The following is a 26,702-nucleotide window of genomic DNA, read 5'->3' as shown; positions in this document are numbered from 1 at the left end:
GGAAGAATAAACCAATCACACGGAGAAGTCGACTTATCACGGGTGTCCCTGTGCGCAAGGTTTGGTTTAAAGATGGGACGCCGCCTTGCACTTTCTTCATCAGAGGGATCGGGGAACAGGACATCACCACCAGGACTGCGCTCCTGAGACCAGCTGGGGTTTGAGACTGAGGCGCATTTGCGTTTGCAACAAGCAGGGTGCTCTCCAACGCGCTTTTTTTGCGCCAGTGTTAATTTTGGCTCAACGCCTTCCTCAACTGAAGTATCCGAGCGGAGACCCGCCGTTCCCGGAGCTGAAACTGCTGCAGACTGCGGGTCCAGCTCACAACTAACATCTCTCGGGGCGGCTGCACCGGCCAGGAGATTGGAGGTGGCGAGAGTCACCCTTGGGTGGCATTCCCTTGGCCACGCTGCCCCTGGGCGGTCAGAGAGGAGGGGAGGGGAGGAGGGGGGTAAGAGAGGGTCGAGGGGCTGCCAGGGATGGCACCTTGCGAGAACGCCACCACCGTGCACTCGGGCGGCAAAGTGTTGAGCAGCACGTTGCTCTTCACCGCTGGGCTGATCGGTAACATTATCGCGCTGGCCATCCTGTACAAGCACAAGAAGGAGTCGCGCCAAGTGACGGTCTTCTACATTCTGGTGACCGGGCTGGTGGTGACCGACCTCATGGGCAAGTGTCTGATCAGCCCGGTGGTCTTCGTGTCCTACGCCACCAACCTCACCTTGAAAGCCCTGCCCCAGCACGACGGGCTCTGCAACTATTTCTCCTTCAGCATGTCCTTCTTCGGCCTGGCCTCGATGTTCTTCTTGTTCACCATGGCCCTGGAGTGCTGGCTGTCCATCAGCCACCCTTTCTTTTACGAGCAGCACTTCACCAGGCGCCGGGTGGTCATCGTCTTCCCCGCCGTGTACCTGTGCAGCCTGTTGATCTGCTCCCTGCCCTTCATGGGTCTGGGCACCACCAAGCAGTACTGCCCCGGCACCTGGTGCTTTTTCAACATGGCCAGGGACGGGCGGAACTCGGTCTCCTTCTCGGTGCTGTACGCCACGCTGATGGCCGTCCTCATCGGAGCCGTGCTGGTGTGCAACACCTCGGCGGCTGTCAACTTGACCAAGATGTTCAAGCGGCAGAGGCAACGGAGCAACTCCAACCTCAGCGGCAGCCGGACCAGGCGCTTCGCACACTACCAGGAGCTGGACAACCTCATCCTGCTCGTCCTCATGAATGTCATCTTCCTCATCTGCTCCCTGCCTCTCACAGTAAGTTGCCCCACACGCATTTGTTGAGGTGTGCATGTCTGAGGAAGGGCCCCGGCCCGAAACGTCGCCGATCTATGTCCTCCAGTGATACCGCCTGACCCGCTGAGTTACTCCCAAACACTTTGTGTTCGACGCAAGATCATGAGGGGCATGGATAAAGTGAACGCTCACATCCGTATTGCCAGGACAGAGGATTCTAAAACCTGAGGGCACAGGCTTAAGGTGAGAGGGGAGAGATTGGTGTATGGGGAGAAGGCAGGAACGGGGTACTGATTGAGAATGATCAGATCTCAATGATCAGAGAATGATTGAGAATGATCAGCCATGATCACATTGAATGGCGGTGCTGGCTCGAAGGGCCGAATGGCCTCCTCCTGCACCTATTGTCTATTGTCTAGTGTCTATTATTGAAGAGGGGTCTCGGGGGCATCGTTTTCTACAGCGGGTGAGAGCCCTATCGAGAATGAGCTGCCAGAGGAAGTTATAGGAGCGATTATAATTATGGCTTTAAAAAAGAATTGGACAGATATATGGATAGGAAAGGTTTAGAGGCCGATGGGTTAGATGCGGGCAAATGGGACTGGCCCAGTATGCCGACTTGGTCAGCATGGATTAGGTGGACTGACGGGTCTGTTTTGGTGCTACGACTCAATGACTCTAAATGAGAGTAAATCAGTGCAGACGGACTCAGGATGACAACAAAAGCCTAAAATATTTAACACCATAATTTGCGAAGATCTGAATCATTGTGATGGAAAGAGTTAAATAAGAACATTGCGTAATTTTCAAACAGATGGATTAAGATTTGAAGGGAGAAATTTGCAGTTAAATTGGCAGCACTGGCTAATATTAACATCGAATGTCATAACGTTTACACTTCTTCCTGCATATGTTTTCAATTTGTAATGTGTGTGCACGCTAAGATGACTCTACAGTCCTGAGTGCTTGTTAGTGCTGTAGCATTTGTATTATTTGCGTAACGCGTGGTGGGTACTTTATCCTGGACTAGCAGGTACATTGTGTCAACAGTGTGCAGCATATCAATAATCGGAACAGGTGTACTTACAAAACTTGCCAACATCGCTGTACTCAGGCAAATGCAGCAAGAATTTAGAGTCTTGATTGGTTATTTTATGAATTGGAACAGTGAAATTCTTACTTGCTGCAGCTTTACAGACACATTCGATGCAATAACAATACTAAATATAGAACAAAATTATCAGTTATTCCAAGTAAACTAGATAATTATGGTGCAAAAACCAAAGTGATACAACATGGAAACAGGCCGTTCGGCCCACTGAGACCACGCCGACCAATGGTCATCCACATACTAGTTCAATCGTATACGCTCGGGACAATTTACAGAAGCCAATTAACCTACAAACCTGCACGTCTTTGGAATGTGGGGGTAAACTGGAGCACCGAGAGAAACCCAACGCAGTCACAGGGAGAATGTACAAACTGAATACAGACAGCACCTATGGTCAGGATTGAACTCGGGCCTCTTGCGCTATAAGGCAGCAACTCTACTGCTGTGCCATTGTGCTGCCCGACTAAAACAACAGTAGTAATGTGTAGTCCATGGTGGTTTAGAGCTGAGGTAGGATTGTGATTGGGGTTGTGCAGATGGTTCCCAGAGACTGTTGGTTGCTGGGAAGAAGCTGTTCCTGAACATGGAGGTCACGGTTTTCAGGCTCCTGTACCTTCTTCCGATTGTAGTCACAAAATGACAGCATGGCAAAGGGTGGAGTGGGTCTTCGGTGATATTGGTAGCCTTCTTGATGCTGTGTTTCCTGTAGATCCTTTCGATGGTGAGGAGGTCAGTACTTGTGATGGACCGGGCAGTATCTAGCACTGTGGTTTCCTTCATTCTTGGTCATTCGAATTTCCAAACCAGGTTGTGATGTAATCTATCAGTACGGTCTCCATTATTCACTTGTTGAAGTTCAACACCGACAGGAATGTTTTAAGAGGGCTTCCTCAAGAAGGATCATCTGACGTTGCCCTCAGAGACTGCACTGTCACAGTTGTCAAGAATTTGTCTGAGCATTCAGTTTAGTTTAGAAGTCTCTTTGCATTCTCAGTGGCCTTCTGGAAGTCACACCGGGACCTCTTGCATGAGTGTGGATCATTTGACTTGAACGCTGCGGATCCAGTCTTCAGTAGATTGTGATCTCCTGGTCATCCAAGGCTTCCAGTGACGGAACATTTGGATGATCATTGTAATCGCTCTTCCAAGTATTTGTGGTCAGGTTTTCAGATGACACCAACATAGGCGGAAGGGCTATTGGTGTGGAGGAAGCACAGAGTCTGCAGAAGGACTTGGACAGGTTGGGAGAGTGGGCAAAGAAGTGGCAGACTGAATACAACATAGCAAATTGTATGGTCATACACTTCAGTAACAGGAATAAAACTGTGGGCTATTTTCTAAATGGGGAGTGGATTCAGAAATTAGAGGTGCAAAGAGACTTGGGAGTGCTGGTGCAGGATTCCCAAAAGGTTAATTTGTAAGATCAGTAAGGAAGGTAAATGTATTGTTAGCATTCATTTTGAAAGGACTAGAATATAAAGGCAAGGATGTAATGCTAAGGCTTTAAAAGGCACTCGTCAGGCCACATTTGGAATATTCCGAGCAGTTTTGGGCCCCTTATCTGAGGAATTATGTTCTGGCATTGGAGAGAGTCCGGGTGAGGTTTATGAGATTGATCCCAGGGATGATTGGGTTAACGTATGAAGAACATTTGATGGCTTTGGGACTGTACAATAAAACTGGTCAGAAATCAGCAGAAGTACATCAGGCAACTAACTTTATGAAAGGTTTCATGGCAGAGCAAGTTTACTAACTATGAAAAGTTGTAATTATTCTAAGCCCAGGGCTATGCAAATTATTTTCATGAAAACATTGGTTAAGTGACGAATTAATAGAGACATGCAAAGGATCTTGAAAGGGTTATTACTGGGGAACGGTTTTCTGTAATGAAAAGGTGCCCCTTTGCAGGGGCAACATTTTCACACTGAGGGTAGTCTGTACTGGAATGAGCTGCCGAGGAAACAATAGACATGGATACAAGTGAATACAATTGCTAAGCTTAAAGGACAGTTCGACAGATATATGGATAGGAAGGATTTAGAGAGAAATAGGCCAAATATAGGCAAATGAAACTAGCCCAGTATGCCAACTTGGTCAGTATGGACAATGTGTGCCAAATTTTCCATTTCAGTGCTGTACCCACTAAGACCTAGTGATTATAAATAAAAGTAATCAGAGCAGACAGGCTTAGGATGACCACATAAGGCCAAAAGATTTTAAAGCCATAATTTGCTACGGTTTGAATCACTGTGACGGAAAGAGTATTTTGTAACTTTTTAATAGAAGATGAATGAAGATTTGAAGGGGGGGAAATGTGCAGTTAAACGGGCAACATTCATTAATATTATTAAGATCAAATGTTATAAACTTCACACTTCTTTTTGCAAATGTTCTTCAATCTGAATTATGTGTGCTAGCTAATAGAATGACCAACCTTAAGAAGAAAACTAATCAAGTTCAATTTTCTGGATTTCATTATTCACAAGAAAAACTTCAAAATTTATTTTAGTTATCTTTTTGCTAATTTTGTTTAATGAACTGATTGAAAATATCTGGCTTTTTTATTATCTAAAAATAAAGGGAAGTTCTCATTTTCCACCCATACAAACATTGTTAAACTCTTTAACAGAACGAACATAGAAGAGAACATAGAACAGTACATAATTTCTATCCCTCTATTCCTTGCAAATCCATCCAACTATCTAAAAGTCTCTTAAATGCCACTATCTTATTCATCTCCACCACCACCCCTGGCAGTGCAAAAAACGTCCCCGAAAATCTCCTTTAAACTTTGCCCCTCTCACCTTAAAGATTTTCCCTCCAATCTTTGACATTTTCATCCTGGGCAATGTCAAAGACTAGAGGGCATACCTTTAAGGTGAATTTGGTCTCTGGTTTGGAACCAAATAGACACAGGTACATTAATACTGTAACATTTCTCCGGTACATGGAAGGGAAAGGTTTAGAGGGATATGGGTCATATGGGTAAATTGGACAAGCTTAGATTGGGCATCCTGGATGGCATGGATACGTTGGGCTGAACAGCACCTTTCCACACCTTATGGCTATGACTTGATGACTTTTTTTCCAAAGTCAAACACAGTGCTTGCACATACACAATAAAACTTTCCAATAAATGGTTAGGAATTTCACTGAAGTCATTGCAAATCAATAGTTGGAGGCAAAGTGCAATGTTGACAATGTTGACATAAATCTGCAGCCTGTTCTGCACTTCTCACTGGAAACAATTTATTAGCAGTACGTGCCTATACTCCTCACTCTATTTTATTGCATACTTTTCCATTTGATAGGGGGGGGGGGGGATGGGATGTTTTACTAATCATTCCATAAATACACACTGTTTTGATAAGCAAAAGTGTAATTGGTAAATCGACACAAACAAATTATCTGATGAATACCCTTACAAACAGGAAGCAATTTACTGTTAACGTTGGAAATCAGAAACAAAACCTCCCTGGTTTGAATGTGAGTGACAGAAATTTACTGGACGCAGAAATAACTATGATAGACGTTGAAGAGACCATTAAATCCATGAAAAATGGGAAGACTCCTGGCCCTGACGGCTTAAATAATGAATTTTATTTTAAAAATTGTGATTTGATCTCTCCACGTTTGCAAACTGTATATAGTCACGCCTTTAAACAACAAACTCTGACTGAATCAACAATAATACTTATTCCTAAAAAAGATAAGGATTCTGAAGACCCTGGTTCGTACAGAGCGATAGCTCTTTTAAATATTGATCAGAAGATATTAGCGAAAATCTTAGCTCATAGATTGTCTAGTTATAGATAAATTGATACACCCCGATCAGTCAGGCTTTATAGCTAAACGATATTCATTTTTCAATTTGAGACGCTTGTTCAATATAATATATTCAAATAGACTATTAAACGAAGATTTAGCAATCATTTCGCTAGATGCTGAAAAAGCATTTGATCAAGTAGAATGGCCCTATCTTTTCTCAGTGATGGAAAAATTTCAATTAGGTGAAAATTTTTGTTCATGGGTGAAACTTTTATATACATCCCCAACAGCTAGAATATTAACTAACCAAATGCTGTCATCCAAATTTCATTTATTTAGGAGTTGTAGACAAGGATGCCCACTATCTCCGCTTCTATTTGCCCTTGTTATAGAACCACTTGCTGAGAGTATTAGATCAAATTCAGATATTCACGGTTATAACACTAAACATACAACCAATAAAATTTCTTTATATGCGGATGATGTATTAATATACATTACAAATCTAGAAATTAGCATTCCGAATTTATTAAATCTCATAACTCAATTTGGTTCATTTTCAGGTTATAGAATTAACTGGTACAAAAGTGAAATTATGCCAATAATGGAGCATAATCCGGCCATACTTCAACAATTTCCTTTTAAAATTGCCTATGAAAAGTTTAAATATCTTGGAATTTACGTGACTAGGAAATATACTTCTTTATTTAAATTAAATTTTCCTCCTTTACTTACTAAATTACACAGAAATATCCAATTTTGGAAAACACTTCCTATATCATTAGTTGGTCGTAGTAATGCTATAAAGATGATCTTTCTTCCACAGCTACTATACTTATTTCAAGCAATTCCGATCTATCTTCCAAAAAAAGTTTTTTTTAAAAATCGATTCAATTATTACTAATTTTATTTGGGACTACAAGACTCATAGAATAAATAAAAGACATCTATGTAAGTCTAAAACTAATGGAGGAATTGCCTTACCTAACTTCTTATTTTATTACTGGGCGGTTAATATTAGAAATATAACCTGCTGGTTGGATGACACTGATCAACAACCGGATTGGTTAAAGATGGAGAAAGAGGATTGTTTACCATTTGACATTGGTGCGATCCTCTTAGCTCCAATAAATTTAAATAAAAAAACATATGGAGGTAATCCGATTATACACAGTGTTATTCGTACCTGGAAACAATTAAAACTTACTTTAAAACTGAGTAAATTATCTGCTTTCCTCCCTATTGCGAATAATCCTTCTTTTAAACCGTCTGTTTTAGATAGAGGATTTGCTCAATGGAAAAGTTATGGAATTAAAAGGGTGGGAGACCTTTATCATAAGGGAACTTTTCTTTCTTTTCAGGATTTACAGCAGAAGTACGGATTACATGTTAATAATTATTTTAGATATTTACAACTTTAGGATTATCAGAACATACTACAAACTTTACAACAAGTCAGGTACATTTTCTTGATTACAGTCTAATAACTGCGAAAAAATTAATACTTAAATTTTGGAAAAAACCAATAACCCCCACAATTAAAATGTGGACTACGGAAATGACAGAGACCCTGCATTTGGAAAAAAATAAGATTTGCCTTAATTCACAAACCTGATTTATTTTTTAAAATATGGTCTCCATTTATTGAATTTTTAGAAAAGTAAATGGGTTTGACACAGGACTAAAATAAAAATTTTAAATTAAAAGTTGAAACTTGAGTTTAGGGTTGGATGTACAACTGTGGTTATTGTCTCCCGGATTTACCCCCTTTAATTTTTACAGTTATATCTTTTTTTTAATTTTTATTATTCTCTCTTCCCAATAGTTTATAGTTTTTTTTTTCTTTCTTTTTTATTTTTTATTTTCTCTCTTTAAAAATTTAAAAATTGAAGCTATGTAATAACTTTGTAACAAATTTGTCTTTTATTTCTATCTGTACACATGCTTTTCAAAAATAAAATATTAAAAATAAAAGAAAATTTAAAAAAATTGAAGCTAAATCCAAACCACAATGATGCCATTTACAATGGACTTGCAGTACATCCAACGATAGACACAAACTGCTGGAGTAATTCAGCGGGCCAGGCAGCATGTTGTTGCATTGAATCTGCACACAGATCTGCACACATTTAAACCAAGTGTTACAATCGCCACCCTAACAGCTGTCATGGTCTAATACATGAATTGCTTTCAGGCATGTCCATGTAGAAAGTCCATGTAGCCTTTCTACCCATTTCACTCTTTCTGTTCATATAGATCTTTTAAACATTTTATCTGTAAACTGTAATGCTAAAATGCTGAAAAACTATATTCTTCGCTCCGGTATTTTTTTCTTCACTCTTTCTGCTGTACTTGTGAATGGCCTGATTGTATTCATGTATAGGATGGTCTGATTTGGCTGGGCAACACGCAAACAAAGGCTTTTTACTGTAGCTGGTGTCAATAATAAACAAATACTAGATCTATCAATATATGTTACTTATTCAAAATTTAAATCCTTTAAGCAAAGGTCCTTTTAACAGAGCATCTTTGAGGCTTTCCTATGGTTTCAATATTCTCCCATTGTTTCAGAGTGACAACATTAGATGCAGTATACAAATTACATCGAACCAAATTATTGCACAATACTAGAGATCTTTTCTGTTTATTCTTATTGGTCCAGTAATGCATCCTATTGTGAGCGCACATGTGAAAAAACTTGTAACTCAACTATCCTTCTCCTGCTCAGCGAATCTTAAAAAGGGTGGGGAAAATAGATTTGAAAATTATTATGCAAATTGCGAGGAGCATCCTTTACTCTGTCATTATGTTATTAGGAAGAAAGTGACAAAGCAATTCAATAAATATGGACTCATCAGGGAGAATGTGAGAGAGGAAGTGAGTGTGGGTGTATGAAAGGAAAATTGAGTTTTTAAGTGAATCTTGGTTCCCACGCAATCTGGGATCCCACTGCTTTGACAATTTATGAAGTTTGCCTTACTCTCATGTTCCATTAATCATTTCATGACATGCTGATGTAAAATTAGAATGCTTGACTGAAACTAATTTTCCAGTGTAAATCATCGTGCATTTCTGCACGTTCCGACTTCTTTCCTTATCCATAACATTTCGGCACAGAATCACGCCATACCACCTATCATCCCATACCACCTATTCTCCAGCTCCCAGTGTGATCTGATCCAAAACATCAAGGAAAGTCAGAACGATTTTTGCTTCATTTTCCATGTCCAAATATGGATGGGGCGCACAAAATAAAGTCTCCTTAAAACGTTCAAAGGCATGTGGACAATTGTCCAAGAGAAAGCTACAGTATGATTGAACTAATCCAGGATCTGCTTTCATGTGTGAGGGGTGCAAATCTGCTTCCCCTTGCAATGACCCACACTCTTCCAGTGTATCCATATCTGTGAGGATGAACAGAGGCTGGTGGAGGAGATCTACATTGAGAAGGGGTTCCTTTGGGGGATGGGTGGAAGTCTTGGCCTTGTGGACTGGTGGATATTGATACATTTTAAAAGAGATCAAAGTTAGCCTTGATGTACACAGGACAATAATAAACTAAACTAAACAAAACTAAACTAAACTAAACCATTACTTAGTCTGAAGAAGGGTTTCGACCCGAAATGTCACCCATTCCTTCTCTCCAGAGATGCTGCCTGTCCCGCTGAGTTACTCCAGCATTTTGTCTACCATCACTTAATTAAAGTTGGTTTTGAGGGAGCAGTCGGACGGATTGTTAATTAGCCCTGGTGATAGTTTCGATGGAATAGAAGTGGCAGTTTGGTTTCAACTTTATTGTTCACAAGCGTGTATCAATATGTTCTTGGGTGAGAGGTCTTAAATTTGTTGGGACAAATCAAACTGAACCACGTTGCAACCTTTACCTTTACACATATGTAACTTGCATGTGGAGGATCAAGAATTAAGAGTCAAGTCAAGAGTGTTTAATTGTCATGTACCAACAATAGAGCAATGGAATTCTTCTTTGCTGCGGCTTAAAAGTTCCGCTAACTCAATTGCAGACAGATAAAGATGTAATAATCAATAATACGATAAATTAATAACTGTAATACTAGGTAACTATTATAGTGCCGAAACAATGTCCATCGTGCAACCAAAGACACAGTCCATAGTTGATCATAGTTGCTGAAATTAGTGTTGTGCAGTGTTCAAGAGTCTGATGGTTGTTGGGAAGAAGTTGTTCTTGCACCTGGTGGTCATGGTTTTCAGGCTCCTGTACCTTCATTCCGATGGCAGAAGTGAGATGAGAGTGTGGCCAGGAGGGTGTGGGTCTGTGAAGATATTAGCTGCTTTTTTGAGATAGCGCCTCCTACAGATTGTCTCAATGGTGGGGAGATCAATACCTGTGATGGACCGGAGAGTATTTACCATTCTCTATAGTCTTCTTCATTCCTTGTTCAAAATAAATCAAGCACACAAGTTATTAACAGAAGTCACCTCAATGTAAACCCAAGAATGGAGGTCGGGCACCATTACTGGTGAGACAGAGTTAGCGTTTTAGGTCATCAAAACAAGAAAAGTTTAGAAAACAAGCATGCCTTAAAAGTTACAGAGAAGAGAGAGAGGTGGGAAGAGCAATGAGAATTCCTGTGATTGAGTGAGAACAGGGGATACTGAATCACACAGTCAGATCAGCTGCAAGAATCAACCCTTCACCATCTTCTCTCAGGCAGCATCATTTCCACTTCTGTCATCAGTGTCACTGCCCTACGGAAGACATTCCCTTTGTTATCTCAACCACCATCCACCCGAACTTCTCTGCAATTTAAAATATCCTTAATTTATAACTTTTTCTTGTCATTGATTTGAAAAGGCCAACTTTGTTCCTTCCCACACAGATATTGCCTTCTCAATACTTCCAACATTTTATATTTTTATTTAGGATTTCTACCATCACCATATCTTTGCTAAGTAAACCCTGATATGTATGCCTTACGACAGTTGCATTTTTGCAATCTCTCTTGTTAAAAACCCAAGTAATGCACAAAACAAACACATGACAATAATAAACCAATATCAAGACCAAGAATAAAGAAATCAATGATCCTCTGTCACTGGCAGAGACGAAAGCTTATTTTCAATAATGGTTTTGCAAGTTCTCTTTAATGAAAAGTTGCACTGGCTGACAGCATTTCAGGTTAATGATAGGTCAGAAGTTGGCAAGACTTTCTGTCCTCTTATAGGCCAGCAATGATCAGCAATGGTCAGCAAAGCTCAGTGTGAAGAAAGGTCTTAATCCGAAACATCCCCTCTCCATTTCCTCTACAGATGCTGCCGGACCCGCTGAGTTACTCCAGCACTTAGTTTTTTGCTCTAAATTCCAGCATCTGCAGTTCCTTGTGTCTCCAGTGATGGTCTTTTCCTCTACATGGACTTTCCCTTGATGTCTGAAAATCACAGTGGGATTAACTATTCTTACATTGACCTATTATTCAGAGTTGCAGTATGAGAAGAATAGATTTGACACTGTGATAAGAAACTCAAATGTAAAATAACTTCAGCTACAGGGACGTTAAAATGATAATGAGTTCATAAAAATCTATTTTAAAAGTTGTGCATGTGTACTGACATGTATATGTCACATACATGCTCAAAACATTATCACAACATTGTCTGTTGCTGAGTTCTGAATATCTGGCACCCTCCCATCCTCTCATCTAGGAGTAACAAAAAAAATTAAGAACAGAAAAATTATCAGAATATTTCTAGTTTGCATAAAGTAAAATTAGTAAACAACTGTCTTAGAACTTAAAATTAGATTAGACAATAGACAATAGACAATAGGTGCAGGAGTAGGCCATTCAGCCCTTCTAGCCATTCAATGTGATCATGGCTGATCATTCACAATCAGTACCCCGTTCCTGCCTTCTCCCCATACCCCCTGACTCCGCTATCTTTAAGTGCTTTATCTAGCTCTCTCTTGAAAGCATCCAGAGAATTGGCCTCAACTGACTTCTGAGGCAGGGAATTCCACAGATTTACAACTCTCTGACTGCTAAAAGATTCTTAGAAACAATGTTTACTTATTGTGTATGTTTACCACAAATAAATGACACACTTATCATCAATGGCTAGGATGTTCCTGTACTCCTGTGACAAGCTTCTCAAACGGAGGTTCAATTTCCTTCTCCAAAGCAACCCGCATTACCGAATCAACAACCTGAAGCGAATTGCGTTTTTTGGATTTCAATTCTACCACGGTCGAAAATCCTTGTTCAGACAGGAAAGTTGTTGTCATCATTACTAGTGGTTGAAGGGCCTTCAAGGCAATTGATATGTATTGAGGGAAAGCAAGTAATCCAATCCAATAGTCTCCATAGTAGGATCACATCTCAAAAGATGATTTTTGAGTGAAGTCATAATGAAGCTCCATTAACACTTCTGACATTTTCCCAAAATTTGCTCGCGTGATGTGGCTGGCGATAAAAGGATTAACTATCCACATCTGATTTTCCAATCCTGCAGATGTTTCTGAGGAAAATATGTTTCTAAATTTTTAGACAGCAACTGCAGATGTTCGGAAATGATGTCCTTCAGTGTTTTCTCCAGATCAGGTTGCTTTTCTTCCCACTCACTTTGAGGAAGCTTTCCAAATGTGGGAAATTGGAGAAATTGCCTTTACGAAAGTTAACATGGTGATCTTCATTTTATGGCTTCCATTTTCCCAAGGACATCGAAGCTGTCACCTCCTTTACCTTGAAGTGACAAGTTGAGCCGATTCAAATGTACAAAAATAGAAGTCACGTAACCCAATTTGGCCAGCCAAAAATCATTGTTGAAATGGATTGCTTTCTCGTCACCTCGCTCAGTAAAAAATAGACAGTTCATTCTTCAGGGGCAGTACTCTTTCAAGGACTCTTCCAATGCGATAACCATTGAACCTCAGAATGCAGGAGAATCATGTGATCTGCAGACATATCCTTGCATAGTTCTGAAAATAGCCGACATTTGTTTGTTTGTGGGCGAATAGCATTGACAATTTCCACCACAATGTTGCAACAATTCTTCCAGCTAATTTTTCTGGTCATTGCAACAAGTATTCAGTTTCTTGGCAGCCAGTGCTTCCTGTTGTAAACAACAATGTACAAAATGTGCAATGATGGGATTTTTTTTTGATGCGAGCGGTGGCGCCTCTATGTTTCCCCATCATGGCTGCAGCACCGTCTGTAGTCACAGCAACACATTTGCTCCAAGATCAATTTTAATTTTCCATTCATTCGTCAAGCTTGGAGAAAATAAATTCACCTGTAGTTTGCTCTCCCACTAGGAAGTAAAGGAGATAATGCTCAACAATTTTTCCCAAACTTTGATCCGGGATCGACAATACCCAATGAGTTGTGCATCGTTTTTAATGTCTGTAGTTTCATCAAACTGCAGAGCGAAAAATGGTGCTTCCAACAGTTTCGCCATCAGCTGATGCTTCAGATCTTCAGCAATCGTAGTAGATCAAAGTTTCATTGTGTCATTGGACAAAGGAATTTGCACTACTTTATCCACTGCTTGCTTTCCACCATGTAGTAGATTGGCAACAATTTTCAAATACGGTTTGACAACTTTCTCAGCCTCTGTGTATGGCTCTTTTTACTTTCATGAGCACATGTGCTATTTGAAGAGAGGCAAGAACCAGAGGTTTTTTAGTCGCAGTGTCATTCTTTACCATCAACTGGAAGAAATTCTGCTGCTTCCACAAATACTCACGAGTGTTTTTGAAAAACTGTATGGACTTGTTTTGATGATTGCTATGCTTTGTTCTTAAATGAGTCTGTAATTTTGAAGGAGCCAGGCACTGGTTGTTATATTTTACACTGCAAAACATGCACTTGAGTTGAGGGAGTAGGGCTTGTTAGTTCATCTTGGGGAAGGAAAAAGCCAAACTTGATATATTCTTCATTCCACTTTCTTTTCTTGAGTTTTGAGGAGAGGGTACTTTGGTCCTGGCATTTTCTCTTGAGATTAAGTTTTTCCTTGCCCGTATCATTAACAGAGTCATCATCTGTAACATACGTAAGTGCATTTTTAAGTTCATTATCCTCAGTTTCCTTGTCACCCTTCACAAGTGACTTATCTCCTGAACATACCTCCTCTTGAGTCCTGTTTGTTTCACTTTCTTTCAGAAATGAACTACTTCTTCCTGCACACTCTTCCTCTAGAGCTGGTTTCTTTAGGTACTTCAACAAAGACATAGTGTCTTAATCTGCAAATCAAACTCACAAAATACTGAAATCGCTAGAATAGAAAATGCAGAATATCACTGCAAGAAAATGGCACAATCTAACTTTAGATTGCCTAAAAACGGGGCTCAAATCTCCTTAATATAGCTAGAATTCATGTTGCTTGATGCAAATAAGTGCTGGTGGATTGAAGTACAGTAAATATATATAGATTTCTAGTTCTCGCAGAAAAGTAGCTAAATTGGCAACACAAAGTAAAGTTACAGTTCAACAGATCACCTACGGCAATCCTCCAGTGTTGCCATTTATAAATTTATGATCCCACTAACTCGTCTGGTTTTCCTAAAAGGTTATATTACAGTACATTTGGGAAATATCCTGCTACTTTGAAATTAGAAAACCATAGGTGGACAGAAAAAACATATCAAAATTCCAGCTTCACTGCCATTAAAACCAATAAGAGCTTTCTAACAACTTTAATGACAATGCCTTTTTTAAGTCTAGAATTTAAAAAATATATATATCTGAATAAATTAAGTTATTCACCCTTCATTCAACCCTCTAGTTTCATTCACCCCCAAAATAATTTCATTCACCCTTGGTTGAACCATTCACCAGTTTAAGAAGCGCTGCCTTAAATGATTCCATTCATAGAATCATAGAGCTGTATAGCTCAGAAACAGGCCCAGCGGCCCACCTTGTACTTACCAACCAAGTTGTCAAATGTAGCCATTTGCCTGCATTTGCCCATATCTTTCTAAACTCGTCCTATGCATTTATCTGTCCAAATAGGGTCAAGGAAAGAGCGTTCACATCGCGGCCCTGTTTCCACCAATCTATCCACCACTCCACACAAGAAGCACAAGACGCCATTGTATGCAGATGCAGAGAAGTGTGTTCAGCTCTGGCTGAACAATTTCTAATCTTGTGATATGGACTTGATAAGAAGAAGATATGACCAAATGTCTTTTGTGCCATAATTGTATCTGCTGCTACAGCTTCCCCTGGCAACTCATCCCAGATACAGACTACGCCCTGAGGTTCCTCTTAAATCTCTCCCTTCTCACATTAAGCCTGCTCCCTGCAATTTTAGAATCCTCTACCCTGGGAAAAACATTGTGAGGATTCATCGTGCCCCTCATGATTCTGTACACCTCAATAAGGTCACCCCTCAGCTTCCCACATTTCAAAGAGAAAAGTCCCAGTTTATCCAAGCCCTCCTTATAACTCAAGCTTGTGAGCTTTGGTAACAAACTGGCAAATCTCTTCTACACCCTTTCCATCTTAATGACATCCTTTCTAGAGCTTTTCAACCAAAACTGCACACAGTGCTCCAAGTATAATCTCACCAACGACTTGGAAAGCTGCCGCACGATGTCCGAACTCTCGTAATCAATCTTTTAGGATTGCTCCAGAAGATTAAATGTAATATCTTATTGCAACAGAGTTCGATTTTTTTAAAGTTTCAGAAAGAGGTTGTTTGTAATGAAACTTTGCTGGCTGATTTTGTTAACGGTCTTGGTAATCACCTACCTTTGTTAATTTCCATCCAATATTTCCTTTAGACAGTGAACTATGGAGGTAATGAGAAATGATATTAGAAATGTTGGTTGATGAAGTTATAAAAGTTAAAAACTGTGCTTAAATCAGGATAATTTACAGCGGCAGTTTACAGCGGCCAACCAACCTAAACATCCGCATGTCTGTGGGGCGTGGAAGGAAACCAGAGCACCCGGTGGAAACCCACGTGTTCACAGGGGGAAAATGCGAACTCCACACAAACTCTGCCAGTTGTGCTGCCGCAGTGGTGGGGCACAATAAAAGATATATAACCACCTGAAATGCTGGATTTACAAGTAAATTGGCTAAAGAATAAAAACAGTGAAAGGAAATGTTTACTCTCTAAATTGAGATGATGATGGTAGATAAACCACAGTAAATAAAACTAAACATGTTATTATTTCTTCTTGGTTATAAAGGTAGAGACCTGTACCATAGAATAAAGACCTCAAATGAGATCCCAGAGTGTGTATGAGGTCGAGACATAGAGTATGCAGCATGGAAACAGGCCCTTCAGCCCACATGCCCATGCTGACCAAGATATCCCATCTACATTTGTCACACTTCCCCATGTTTGGTCCATGCCCCTCAAAACCTTTCCTATCCATGTATCTGTCCAAATATCTTTAAAATGTTGTTATAGTGCACCTCTCAACTACATCCTCGGGCATATCGTTCCATACATCTACCATTTTCTGTGTGAAAAAGTTGCCCCTCAGATCTCTATTATATCTTTTCCCTCTCATCTAAAGCTATGTCCACTGGTTCTTGATTCCCCTACTCTGGGTAAAAGATTATGTGTATTAACCCTATCCATTCCCCTCATGATCTGATGTAGCTCTGTAAGATCAACCCTCATCCTCCTGCACACTAAGGAATAAAGTCCTAGCCTGGCCTACCCCTTCCCTAAACTAAACTAATCATCTTCATAAATCTTCTCTGTACTCTTTCCAGTTTAACAACCTTCCTGTAACAGGGTGACCAAAAGTGAACACAATACTCCAAATGTGGCCTCACCAACATCTTGTACAACTGTAACATAACATCGCAACTTCTCTACATAATATAGAAACAAGGAACTGCAGATGCTGATATACAAAATAAGTCACAAAGTGTTGTAGTAACTCAACTGGACAAGCAGCATCATTGGAGAACATGGATAGGTGACATTTTGGGCGCCACCTGCCTAGCATGATATCGACTGTCTTGATTATTTTCACGTCATATTATCATTTTGCCTTGAGGGGCGGCACAGTGGTGCAGCGGTAGCGTTACTGTCTTACAGCACCAGAGATCCGGGTTTGATTCTGACTATGGGTACTGTCTGTATGGAATTTGTACGTTCTCCCCGTGACTGTGTGGGTTTTCTCTGGGTGCTCTGGTTTCGTCCCACACTCCAAAGACCTGCGGGTTTGTCGGCTAAATGGCTCCGGTAAAAATTGTAAATTGTCCCTAGTGTGGAGGGTAGTGCTGGCGTTCAGGGCGTGATCGCTGGTCAGTGCGGACTCAGCGGGTTCGAAGGGCCTATTTCCCCACTGTATCTCTAAAGTCTAAAGTAACTGAACAAGGGAGATACCAAGGCCTTTCTATGTTCTGATCCACTTGAGATTCATGTTCAACAACGATATGGATGACTCTCGACCCATTCATGGTAACTGGGGTTGGCAACACCCATCAGGGTTACCAAAACGCACAATCCAAGAATAAACAAAAGATGATTTTTTATTTGCCACTTATCTCAACTCTTTCATAAATGTGAATGATTTAACTAGATTGGCATTGTACTTCAATAAATGAGCTATTTAGTTTTGTGAGGATGAGCATCAGTGAGTGTAGCATTTAAGAGATTATGAAACCTCTCACCCAGTTCTGCAATAAATTATTATGTTTGACTTTGGTTCAGCTGGAACACACTCAGCTCAAAAGAGACAGGCAAAACAGATTGTGTTATTACTGTGCAGCTGTTAAAAACGGAAGTGGCCAGCTATCGCAAGAGTGAATATTCCTCCCCTGCACTTGTGAAGAAGAACATAACACCACCACCAGTCATAACTTCCCGTGCCCACCCCTTTCCACTTTCTGTAGAAACTTCTCCCTCTGTAACCCTCTGGTTTGTGCATCTTTTCCCAGCTAACCCGCCCCCTCCACAGGCACTTTCCCCTGCAACCACACACAGGGGAAGTACCACCCATCCCTCCACCTCCTTCCTCACATCCATCCTGGGATCCCAGCAGCCCTTCCAAGTGAGGCAGAGGTTCACATGCACCTCTCCTAACCATGTCTGTTGCATTCGCTGCCCCCAATGTAAACTCTTTTACATCGACGAGACCAAGTGTAGACCAAGTGAGACCCAATTGACCATGTTGCCACCACCGTCATGCCCTGGTTGCTAACCATTTGTAATTTCCATTCCCATACCAACCTTTCTGTCCTGGGCCTCGTCCATTGCCAGAGTTCGGCCATATGCAAACTGGAGGAACAATAGACAATAGACAATAGGTGCAGGAATAGGCCATTACGGCCCTTCGAGCCAGCTCCACCAATCAATGTGATCATGGCTGATCATTCTCAATCAGTACCCCGTTCCTGCCTTCTCCCCATACCCCCTGACTCCGCTATCCTTAAGAGCTCTATCTAGCTCTCTCTTGAATGCATTCAGAGAATTGGCCTCCACTGCCTTCTGAGGCAGTGAATTCCACAGATTTACAACTCTCTGACTGAAAAAGTTTTTCCTCATCTCCGTTCTAAATGGCCTAAGCCTTATTTTTAAACTGTGGCCCCTTGTTCTGGACTCTCCCAACATTGGGAACATGTTTCCTGCCTCTAACATGTCCAACCCCTTAATAATCTTATATGTTTCGATAAGATCCCCTAATTCTTCTAAATTCCAGTGTATACAAGCCTAGCCGCTCCAGTCTTTCAACATACGACAGTCCTGCTATTCCGGGAATTAACCTAGTAAACCTACGCTGCATGCCTTCAATAGCAAGAATATTCTTCCTCAAATTTGGAGACCAAAACTGCACACAGTACTCCAGGTGCGGTCTCACTAGGGCCCTATACAACTGCAGAAGGACCTCTTTGCTCCTATACACAACTCCTCTTGTTATGAAGGCCAACATTCCATTGGCTTTCTTCACAGCCTGCTGTACCTGCATGCTTCCCTTCAGTGACTGATGCACTAGGACACCAAGATCTCATTGTACGTCCCCTTTTCCTAACTTGACACCATTCAGATAATAATCTGCCTTATTCTTACCACCAAAGTGAATAACCTCACACTTATCCACATTAAACTGCATCTGCTATGCATCTGCCCACTCACACAACCTGTCCAAGTCACCCTGCAACCTCATAGCATCTTCCTCACAGCTCACACTATCACCCAGTTTTGTATCATCTGCAAATTTGCTAGTGGTACTTTTAATCCCTTCATCCAAGTCACCTCATATTCGCTTTGGGAGTTTAAACCCACCGAACATTGAATTCTCCAATTTTACACCCCCTCTCCTACCTCCCTTTCCTCTACCCCATCCCCACCCCAGTGCACACACATTTACCACACCATCTTCCACCACCCCAGTCACCTTGTTCCTCCCCCCCCCCCCCCTGAACACTCATCTCTCATCCCGGGTACCATATTTCCCATTTATTCCTCTTCTCTTCCCTCCTCGGTATCCCCTTCCACCCATCTCCCTTCCTCTACTTTAGATTTTACTCCTCCTCATTTCTCTTTCTCTGACATCTTTTTGTCCCCTTTTCATCTCTAACCTTTGTCACTATCTCTGCCAATCTACCAATAACCCCACCCCCCACTTGTATCCACTAGGTTTTGTCCTGCCCGCAATACTCTTTTCCGGCTTTCTTCCTCTTTCTCCTTCAGTCTAATGAAGGGTCCCGGCCAAAAACTTTGTCTGTTCATTCCTGCCACAGATGCTGCCTGATCTGTTGAGTTCCCCCAGCATTTTGTGTTGAGCTCATGATGTACACCGCTCATATAGGAAATGGAGCAGTATTGTAGTAGGCAACCGGAGGCAACCTTCCCATCTTAATCCACTGCTGATGTGACTACATGTTCCCACATCATTTGAATGACAATCTCCACTTTGAAACCTATAAAGATCAAATATGATGTCGATATGTAAATTCTTTGTTTAACAAAAGAAGGCTTTCAGGCAGATAGAATCAGTACGATCATGGAGCTCTACGTTCAAATGCAAATAATTGATAATCACATCACACTGCTGTGACTCAGCAGTAAAGAACTTTAAAATTGCACTCCAGCTAACTGGAGGAACGTCTACAATAACAAATGTGGTGGTATTACAAAACATTTAACAAGAGAAAACAAATAAAAAATATATACTATATTAAATATTATTATTCTAAGAATAAAATAGTCAGATTTGATGTGGCTGTACAGTGGCGCAGCTGGTAGAGCTGATGCCTCACAGTGTCAGAGACCCGGGTTCAATCCTGACTTGGGGTGGTGTTCGTGTGTGAAGTTTGCACATTCTCCCAGTGACCTAAACGTGGGTTTCGACACGGTGCTCCAATTTCCTCCCACGTACCAAAAATGTGCGGGTTTGTAGGTTAATTGGTCACAGAAGGGTGTAGGGAGTGGAAGAGGGAGTGGAATAACATAGAATCAATGTGAACAGATTAGCGTGGACGGGGCGGGGCAGAGGGGCTTTTTTCATGCTATACCTTTCATTCAATCAATTAAACAAACTTAAGGAATTGAAGCAGGAGGAGGCTAAACAGTTCCGCATTCCTACTCCAGCAATTGATAAAATCATGGCTCATCTAACCTTGGCCTCAACAGTACTCTCCGGCTCTCCCCTTTGACAACCTTGTGGTTCAATTGCCTCTGAATCTCTGTGTTGAGTATATTCAATGACTCCATCCTCTCAGTTCCTGAGTTCAATTAACCTGCAAACCTGCATGTCTTTGGAGTGTGGGAGGAAACCAGATCACCTGGGGAAAACCCACGCGGTCGCAGGGAGGACTCCGTACAGACAGCACCCGTAGTCAGGATTAAACCCGGGTCTCTGGCGCTGTAAGGCAGCAGCTCGACCGCTGCATCACCGTGCCTCCCGATTCTGTTCTAACTCCATTTACAGGCTTGCAGATGAACCGCTGCAGTAGCCCCATCTCGAACAATGACAAGACCAAGTCCAGGAAGGAGATAGAGATCATGGTGTGAAAACAACTACTCCGTCAAAATCAACAAGATGAAACAGCTAGACATTGACATCAGCAAATGGGAGGTGTACACCCCAGTCAGCATCAACTGTGCTGAAGTAATAGAGGGGGATTTTTACTTTCCAAATATCGACTAGGGCTAGTATTGTGGTTAGGGGTTGGATGGGAAGGAGTTTAAATGTGTTCTGGAAAATGTTCTCAGTCAATATGTAGATAGCCCAACGAGAGAAGAAGCAATACAACCTCTTCTTGGGAAATAAGGCAGAGCAGGTAACTTCAATGTTAGTGGGAAACATTTTTTGACCAGTGACCATATTTTGTTTGGTTTTAAACGTTATTGAAAAGGATGGAACCGGTCCAAAAGTCCTAAATTGAAACAAGGTCCATTTTGATGATATTAAACTTTCAGAAGTTGACTGGGGGGTCTGTTTACAGATAAAGGAACATTTGTTAAGTGAGAGTTTTTAAACATGGGATAGCAAGAATTCAGGGGAATATGTTCCTGTCAGGGTGAAGGGTAAGGCTGGCAGGTGTAGGGAATCCGAGATGATGAGATATTGAGTCGCTGGTCAAGAAAAAGGCATGGGTGGAGGATAGGCAGCTGAAAGCAAATGAATCCCATGAGGAACAGGGTAAGAGTACACTTAAGAATGAAAGCTGGGGTGCAAAAGGAAAACAAGAGATATCTTTGACAGAGAAGGTAAAAGTGAACCCAGCGAAATTCTACAAGTATATTAAGGACAACTAGGGAGAGCATAAAGCCCCTTAAAGGTCAATGAGATTGTTTATGTGTGAAGCCGCAGGAGATGGGTGAAGTGTTTAATGAATATTACTCCTGTATTTACCATGGAGACAGACGTGAAGGCTAGGGAACTCAAGGAAGTTAATAGTGATGTCTTGAAGAGTCCACATTACAGGAGGCACTGAGGTCTTAAAACAGAAAGTAGATAAATCCCCAAGACTAGATCAAGTAAGCCATTGTGGGAAGCTAGGGAAGAAATTGCAAATACATTTGTGTCTTCAATAGCCATGGGTAAGGTGCTAGCAGAATGCCAACGTGCCTCTATTTAAGAAAGGCTGCAATGCAAAGCCTGGAACAGTCGATCAATGAGCCTGAAGTCAGTGATATGTAGTTTAATGGAAGGAATTCTGAGTGAAAGGATTTTCAAGCATTTGGAAAGCCAAGGACTAATTATGGTTAGTCAGCATGGCTTTGTGCAGTGGAAATCAGTCTCACCAGTTTGAGTTTTTTGAAGAGGAGACCAAGATCAACGAGAGCAGTGTGGTCGATGTTGTCTTTGGCAAGGTACCACATGGAAGAGCTGGCCATTGAAGGGAGGAAACGGTGATGGTGGAAGGTTGTTGTTCAGACTGGAGGCTTATAGCAAATTACATACCACAGGAATCGGTGCTAGGTTCCCAGTTGTTCATTATATATTTTAACGATTTGGATGTGAATGTGGGTGGCAAGGTTAATCGTTTTGCAGAAAACGCTAACATTGGTCGTATAGTGGATAATGGCAAAGGTTATCAATGATTACAACAGGATCTCAATCATCTGCGCCAATGGGCTGAGGAAAGCAGGTGATGTTTAATGCAGATAAATGCGTGGTGCATTTTGGTAGGATCAATCGGGGCAAGACTTACTCTGTAAATGACAGAGCCCTATGGAGTGTAGTAGAACAGATAGACCTAGATGTCCAGTTAAATAATTCCCTGAAAGTGGTAACATAGGTGGACAGGTTGATGAATATGACATTTGGCTTGCTTGCCTTCATTGGTCAGGGTATCATATCATCATATCATATATATACAGCCGGAAACAGGCCTTTTCGGCCCACCAAGTCCGTGCCGCCCAGTGATCCCCGCACATTAACACTATCCTACACCCACTAGGGACAATTAAAAAAAATTTTTTTTTTACATTTACCCAGCCAATTAACCTACATACCTGTACGTCTTTGGAGTGTGGGAGGAAACCGAAGATCTCGGAGAAAACCCACGCAGGTCACGGGGAGAACGTACAAACTCCTTACAGTGCAGCACCCGTAGTCAGGATCGAACCTGAGTCTCCGGCGCTGCATTCGCTGTAAAGCAGCAACTCTACCGCTGCGCTACCGTGCCGGTGTACAGGTGTTAAGTACAGGTGTTGGGACATCATGTTGCAACTGCCAAGACAATGGGAAAGCCACATTTGGAATAGTGTGAACAGCTCTGGTAAACCTGTTACATAAAGGATGTCATTAAGCTGCAAAGGATACAAAATAGATTTATGAACATGTTAATGGATCTGGTGGTTTTGAATTATAAAGATGGGCTGGGCAGGCTGGACCTTCTTTCCCTGGAGAAGGCTAAGGGCCCTTATAGAGGACGTGCTGCCTCAAAAAGGCAGCAAACATCATCAAGGACCCACACTACCCTGGCCATGCTCTCATTTCACTCTTGCCATTGGGAAGAAGGTATTAGAGTCTGAAAACCATGACCTCCCTGTTCAAGAACAGCTTCTTACCGACAACCCTCAGGCTCTAGAACATTACTATGAATTACGGACTGTCTTGGTTACATGAAAGACTTTGGGCTTTTTGCAATAATATTCTTTTTTTTAATTGATTTTTTCGTTTTTGTTAATAAACTAAAAAAATCAATTAAAAACCCCCCAATATTATTGCAAAAAGCCCAAAGTCATTCATGTAACCAAGACAGTCTGTAGTTCATAGTAATGTGCAAGACCATGATATCTATGATTACTGTGTTTACAGGCCAGTTATGTTCCTCAAGCAAGAATTTCATTGTTCCATTTTCAGTACTTATGACAATTAAACACTCTTGACTGTTAATTGTTACTGAGACCAGCTCTTTTTAAATTATTGCTTCAATCAATTGTTATAGTTTGAATTCCTATACAACCTGGATATGATATTAGTAACTTTCATGATATAAAAAAGCTATGGACTGTGTCTTTGATTGCACTGCGGACTTTGTTTTTTTGCATGATTATAGTTAACTAGTATTATGGTTATTAATTGATGTGTTCATATCATATCATATCATATCATATACATACAGCCGGAAACAGGCCTTTTCGGCCCTCCAAGTCCGTGCCGCCCAGTGATCCCCGTACATTAAAACTATCCTACACCCACTAGGGACAATTTTTACATTTACCCAGCCAATTAACCTACATACCTGTACGCCTTTGGAGTGTGGGAGGAAACCGAAGTTCACATGGCTTATGATATTGTTGCTCTCCATACAGCTTTTGCTTTGTTGATTTATTAAAAAGTAATGCAAACCTTTAAAATTCGGACAAAATAGCAAAGCATTTGGATCACTCAGAGTAAAATAAATTACTTTCTTGGAAGAGGGTGTGGTATGAAATGTAGCTTGCTAGCGTTGGTGCGCACAAGAAGAATGAACCCTGGCATTTGTTTTCTTAAACAAATTAATCATCTGACTTTCGATCAGGAAATGCACTGTTTTTCTGCAGGGTGAAAAACTCTCTTCTCTCAGAGCAAAAAATAAAATGCTAGAAGAACTCAGCAGCTCAAGCAGCATCTGTGGAGGCAGAGGGAATCTCTTGATGGTTGATGTTTCTGGTTGAGACCCTACCTAAGGTCCTACTATAAATTTTCCTCCAGTTTCCAGCATGTGCAGTCTCTTGTGTCCCTATTCTTGCACATCTCTGCTGTTGCACTGTTTCTAAGTCCACTTTCTGAGCGACAGACAGTGAAATAAATAGGTGTGTAGGTTGGCGTTTTTATCATTTTTCCCTCTGTTAGTGGGAAGTGGAGTAGAAACCATGGGAATTGGACGAAGAGACTTTTGAATGAATCCTCACATAAATATTCCCAACATTGGCGCAGTGGAAGAGTTGCTGCCTTACAGCACCAGAAACCCGGGTTTGATCCTGACTACGGGTGCTATGGGTCAGTACGGAGTTTGTACATTCTCCCCGTATCCTGCATGGGTTTTCTTTGGGAGCTCTGGTTTCCTCCCACACTTCAAAGATGTACAGGTTTGTACGTTAATTGGCTTGATATAATTGTAAATTGTCCCTAGTGTGTGTATGATTGCGCTAGTGTGCTGGGTTCACTGGTTGGCGTGGACTTGGTGGGCCTGAGGGCCTGTTTCTGCACTGTGTCTCTGAACTAAACTAAACTATTAACGGCCAAAGACTAGAAAGTGAAATTACAACGCAGATTAGCCATGGTATCATTGAATGATGAAGCTCTTAGCTACAGTCATACAGCAAGGAAACAGCTCCTCCATGCTAACCAAGATGCCGCAGCTAAACCAGTCCCGTTTACCTGCATTTGGCCCTTAACCCTCTAAACCTTTCCTATCCATATACCTGCCCCACTATCTTTTAAATGTTGTTATTGTATCTGCCTCAATTACTTTCTGAGACTGCTCGTTCCATATACACAATAATGCGAATGTCTGAAATCGATCAATCTCTTTAAATATTTTAGATTCGCGCATATATTGGTGCATTTGCTCCTGACAACAGAGATGAAGATGACTTGACTGCCCTAAAGTTTGCTTCGGTGAATTCCATCGTTGATCCATGGGTTTTCATCATTTTCAGGACATCCTTCTTCCGGAGACTTGTTTTTGCATGTTGCAAAGATTCTGCCCAATCGTGAACTTAGAATCAGTGTCTGTTATTGAAAATTAATACTTGACAAATGAAATATTTAACTGCCTTGCTATTTAATTTCGTAAAATAGAAAAAAAAATGCTTCATTTTCAGCAAGGAAGAATCAACAAAATTCAATAATAATAGCATTGCATTTAGCATGGTAAAGACATGCACAATAATTTGAAAAGCTTTTAAGGTTCTGAAAGATCCTATTCTTTCTCAAAATGGAGCAAAGGAAGCCAAGATTAAGATTCATATGCTTGTAACATGTTATTCAGAAGTTTCAAACTATGATCACATGTTTTCATGTTTGTGTATATTCCTGTGGTTTGTATGCTCACTAATGATTGCCAATGCCTCCATGATGAAGCTGTACAATTTCAAGAATAATACATTCAATGGACAACTTTCATCTATGTACTTAATTGGATGGCATTGCTTTAGACCTGCATGAATCTCGACGTCAACTTGTTTACTTCAGCTCATGTATTTCATTTTCCGCATGAGAAAGATAATTGAAGCTTTTACTGGTTCTAATTGGAGATTTGTGTGGAATTGAGAAGAGATTTAATGGGCTGCTAAAAGCGGTGGAAATCCAGCAACGCATGTTCTGCAGGATTTCCCAGATATTGTGGTCAAAACTGGACATCAATGCAGTGCTGTGGAGCTTTAACATCGCCACAGTCTTTCACGTTGTGGACTGGAATATCCCTCACCATACCATTGCTAACAAGTCAGGGGATCAATGAATGCGCAAGGCATGCCTGAAGCAGTACCAGGCATAACTAAACAAAAATGTGGTGCGATCGTGAAGATGCAATGCAGGACAATATGCATGCTAAGTAGCAAAAAAATGGCATGCGATGGACAGAGCAAATCAATACCATGTGCGATGGATCAAATGAAAGTCTGCAGACCTACCACATCTAACCACGAACAATTAAACACCCAGGGGGAGGAGGAGGAGGAGCAACTACAAATATTTC

At 41.2% G+C, this 26,702-nt stretch overlaps 1 protein-coding gene across 1 annotated transcript; it reads left to right on the top strand.

Annotated features, from left to right (window-relative positions):
• Nucleotides 1–479: 479 nt before the first annotated feature.
• Nucleotides 480–25,768, top strand: LOC144597382 (prostaglandin D2 receptor-like). The gene is made up of 2 exons (XM_078406695.1): nucleotides 480–1,259; nucleotides 25,547–25,768. The coding sequence occupies exons 1-2, from the start codon at nucleotides 480–482 to the stop codon at nucleotides 25,718–25,720; spliced, it is 954 nt and encodes a 317-aa protein (XP_078262821.1). The 3' UTR covers nucleotides 25,721–25,768.
• Nucleotides 25,769–26,702: the final 934 nt, after the last annotated feature.

Source organism: Rhinoraja longicauda, chromosome 10, assembly GCF_053455715.1.
Source record: "Rhinoraja longicauda isolate Sanriku21f chromosome 10, sRhiLon1.1, whole genome shotgun sequence".
Classification (NCBI taxonomy): Eukaryota; Metazoa; Chordata; class Chondrichthyes; order Rajiformes; family Arhynchobatidae; genus Rhinoraja; species Rhinoraja longicauda.
This window is presented reverse-complemented; position numbering and strand designations above follow the sequence as displayed.

Excerpts from the sequence above, each read along its gene's own strand:
- LOC144597382 (XM_078406695.1), top strand. The coding sequence starts at position 480 with ATGGCACCTTGCGAGAACGCCACCACCGTGCACTCGGGCGGCAAAGTG. Across the intron at positions 1,260-25,546 it reads TCTGCTCCCTGCCTCTCACA|ATTCGCGCATATATTGGTGC; the intron begins GTAAGTTGCCCC and ends TAAATATTTTAG.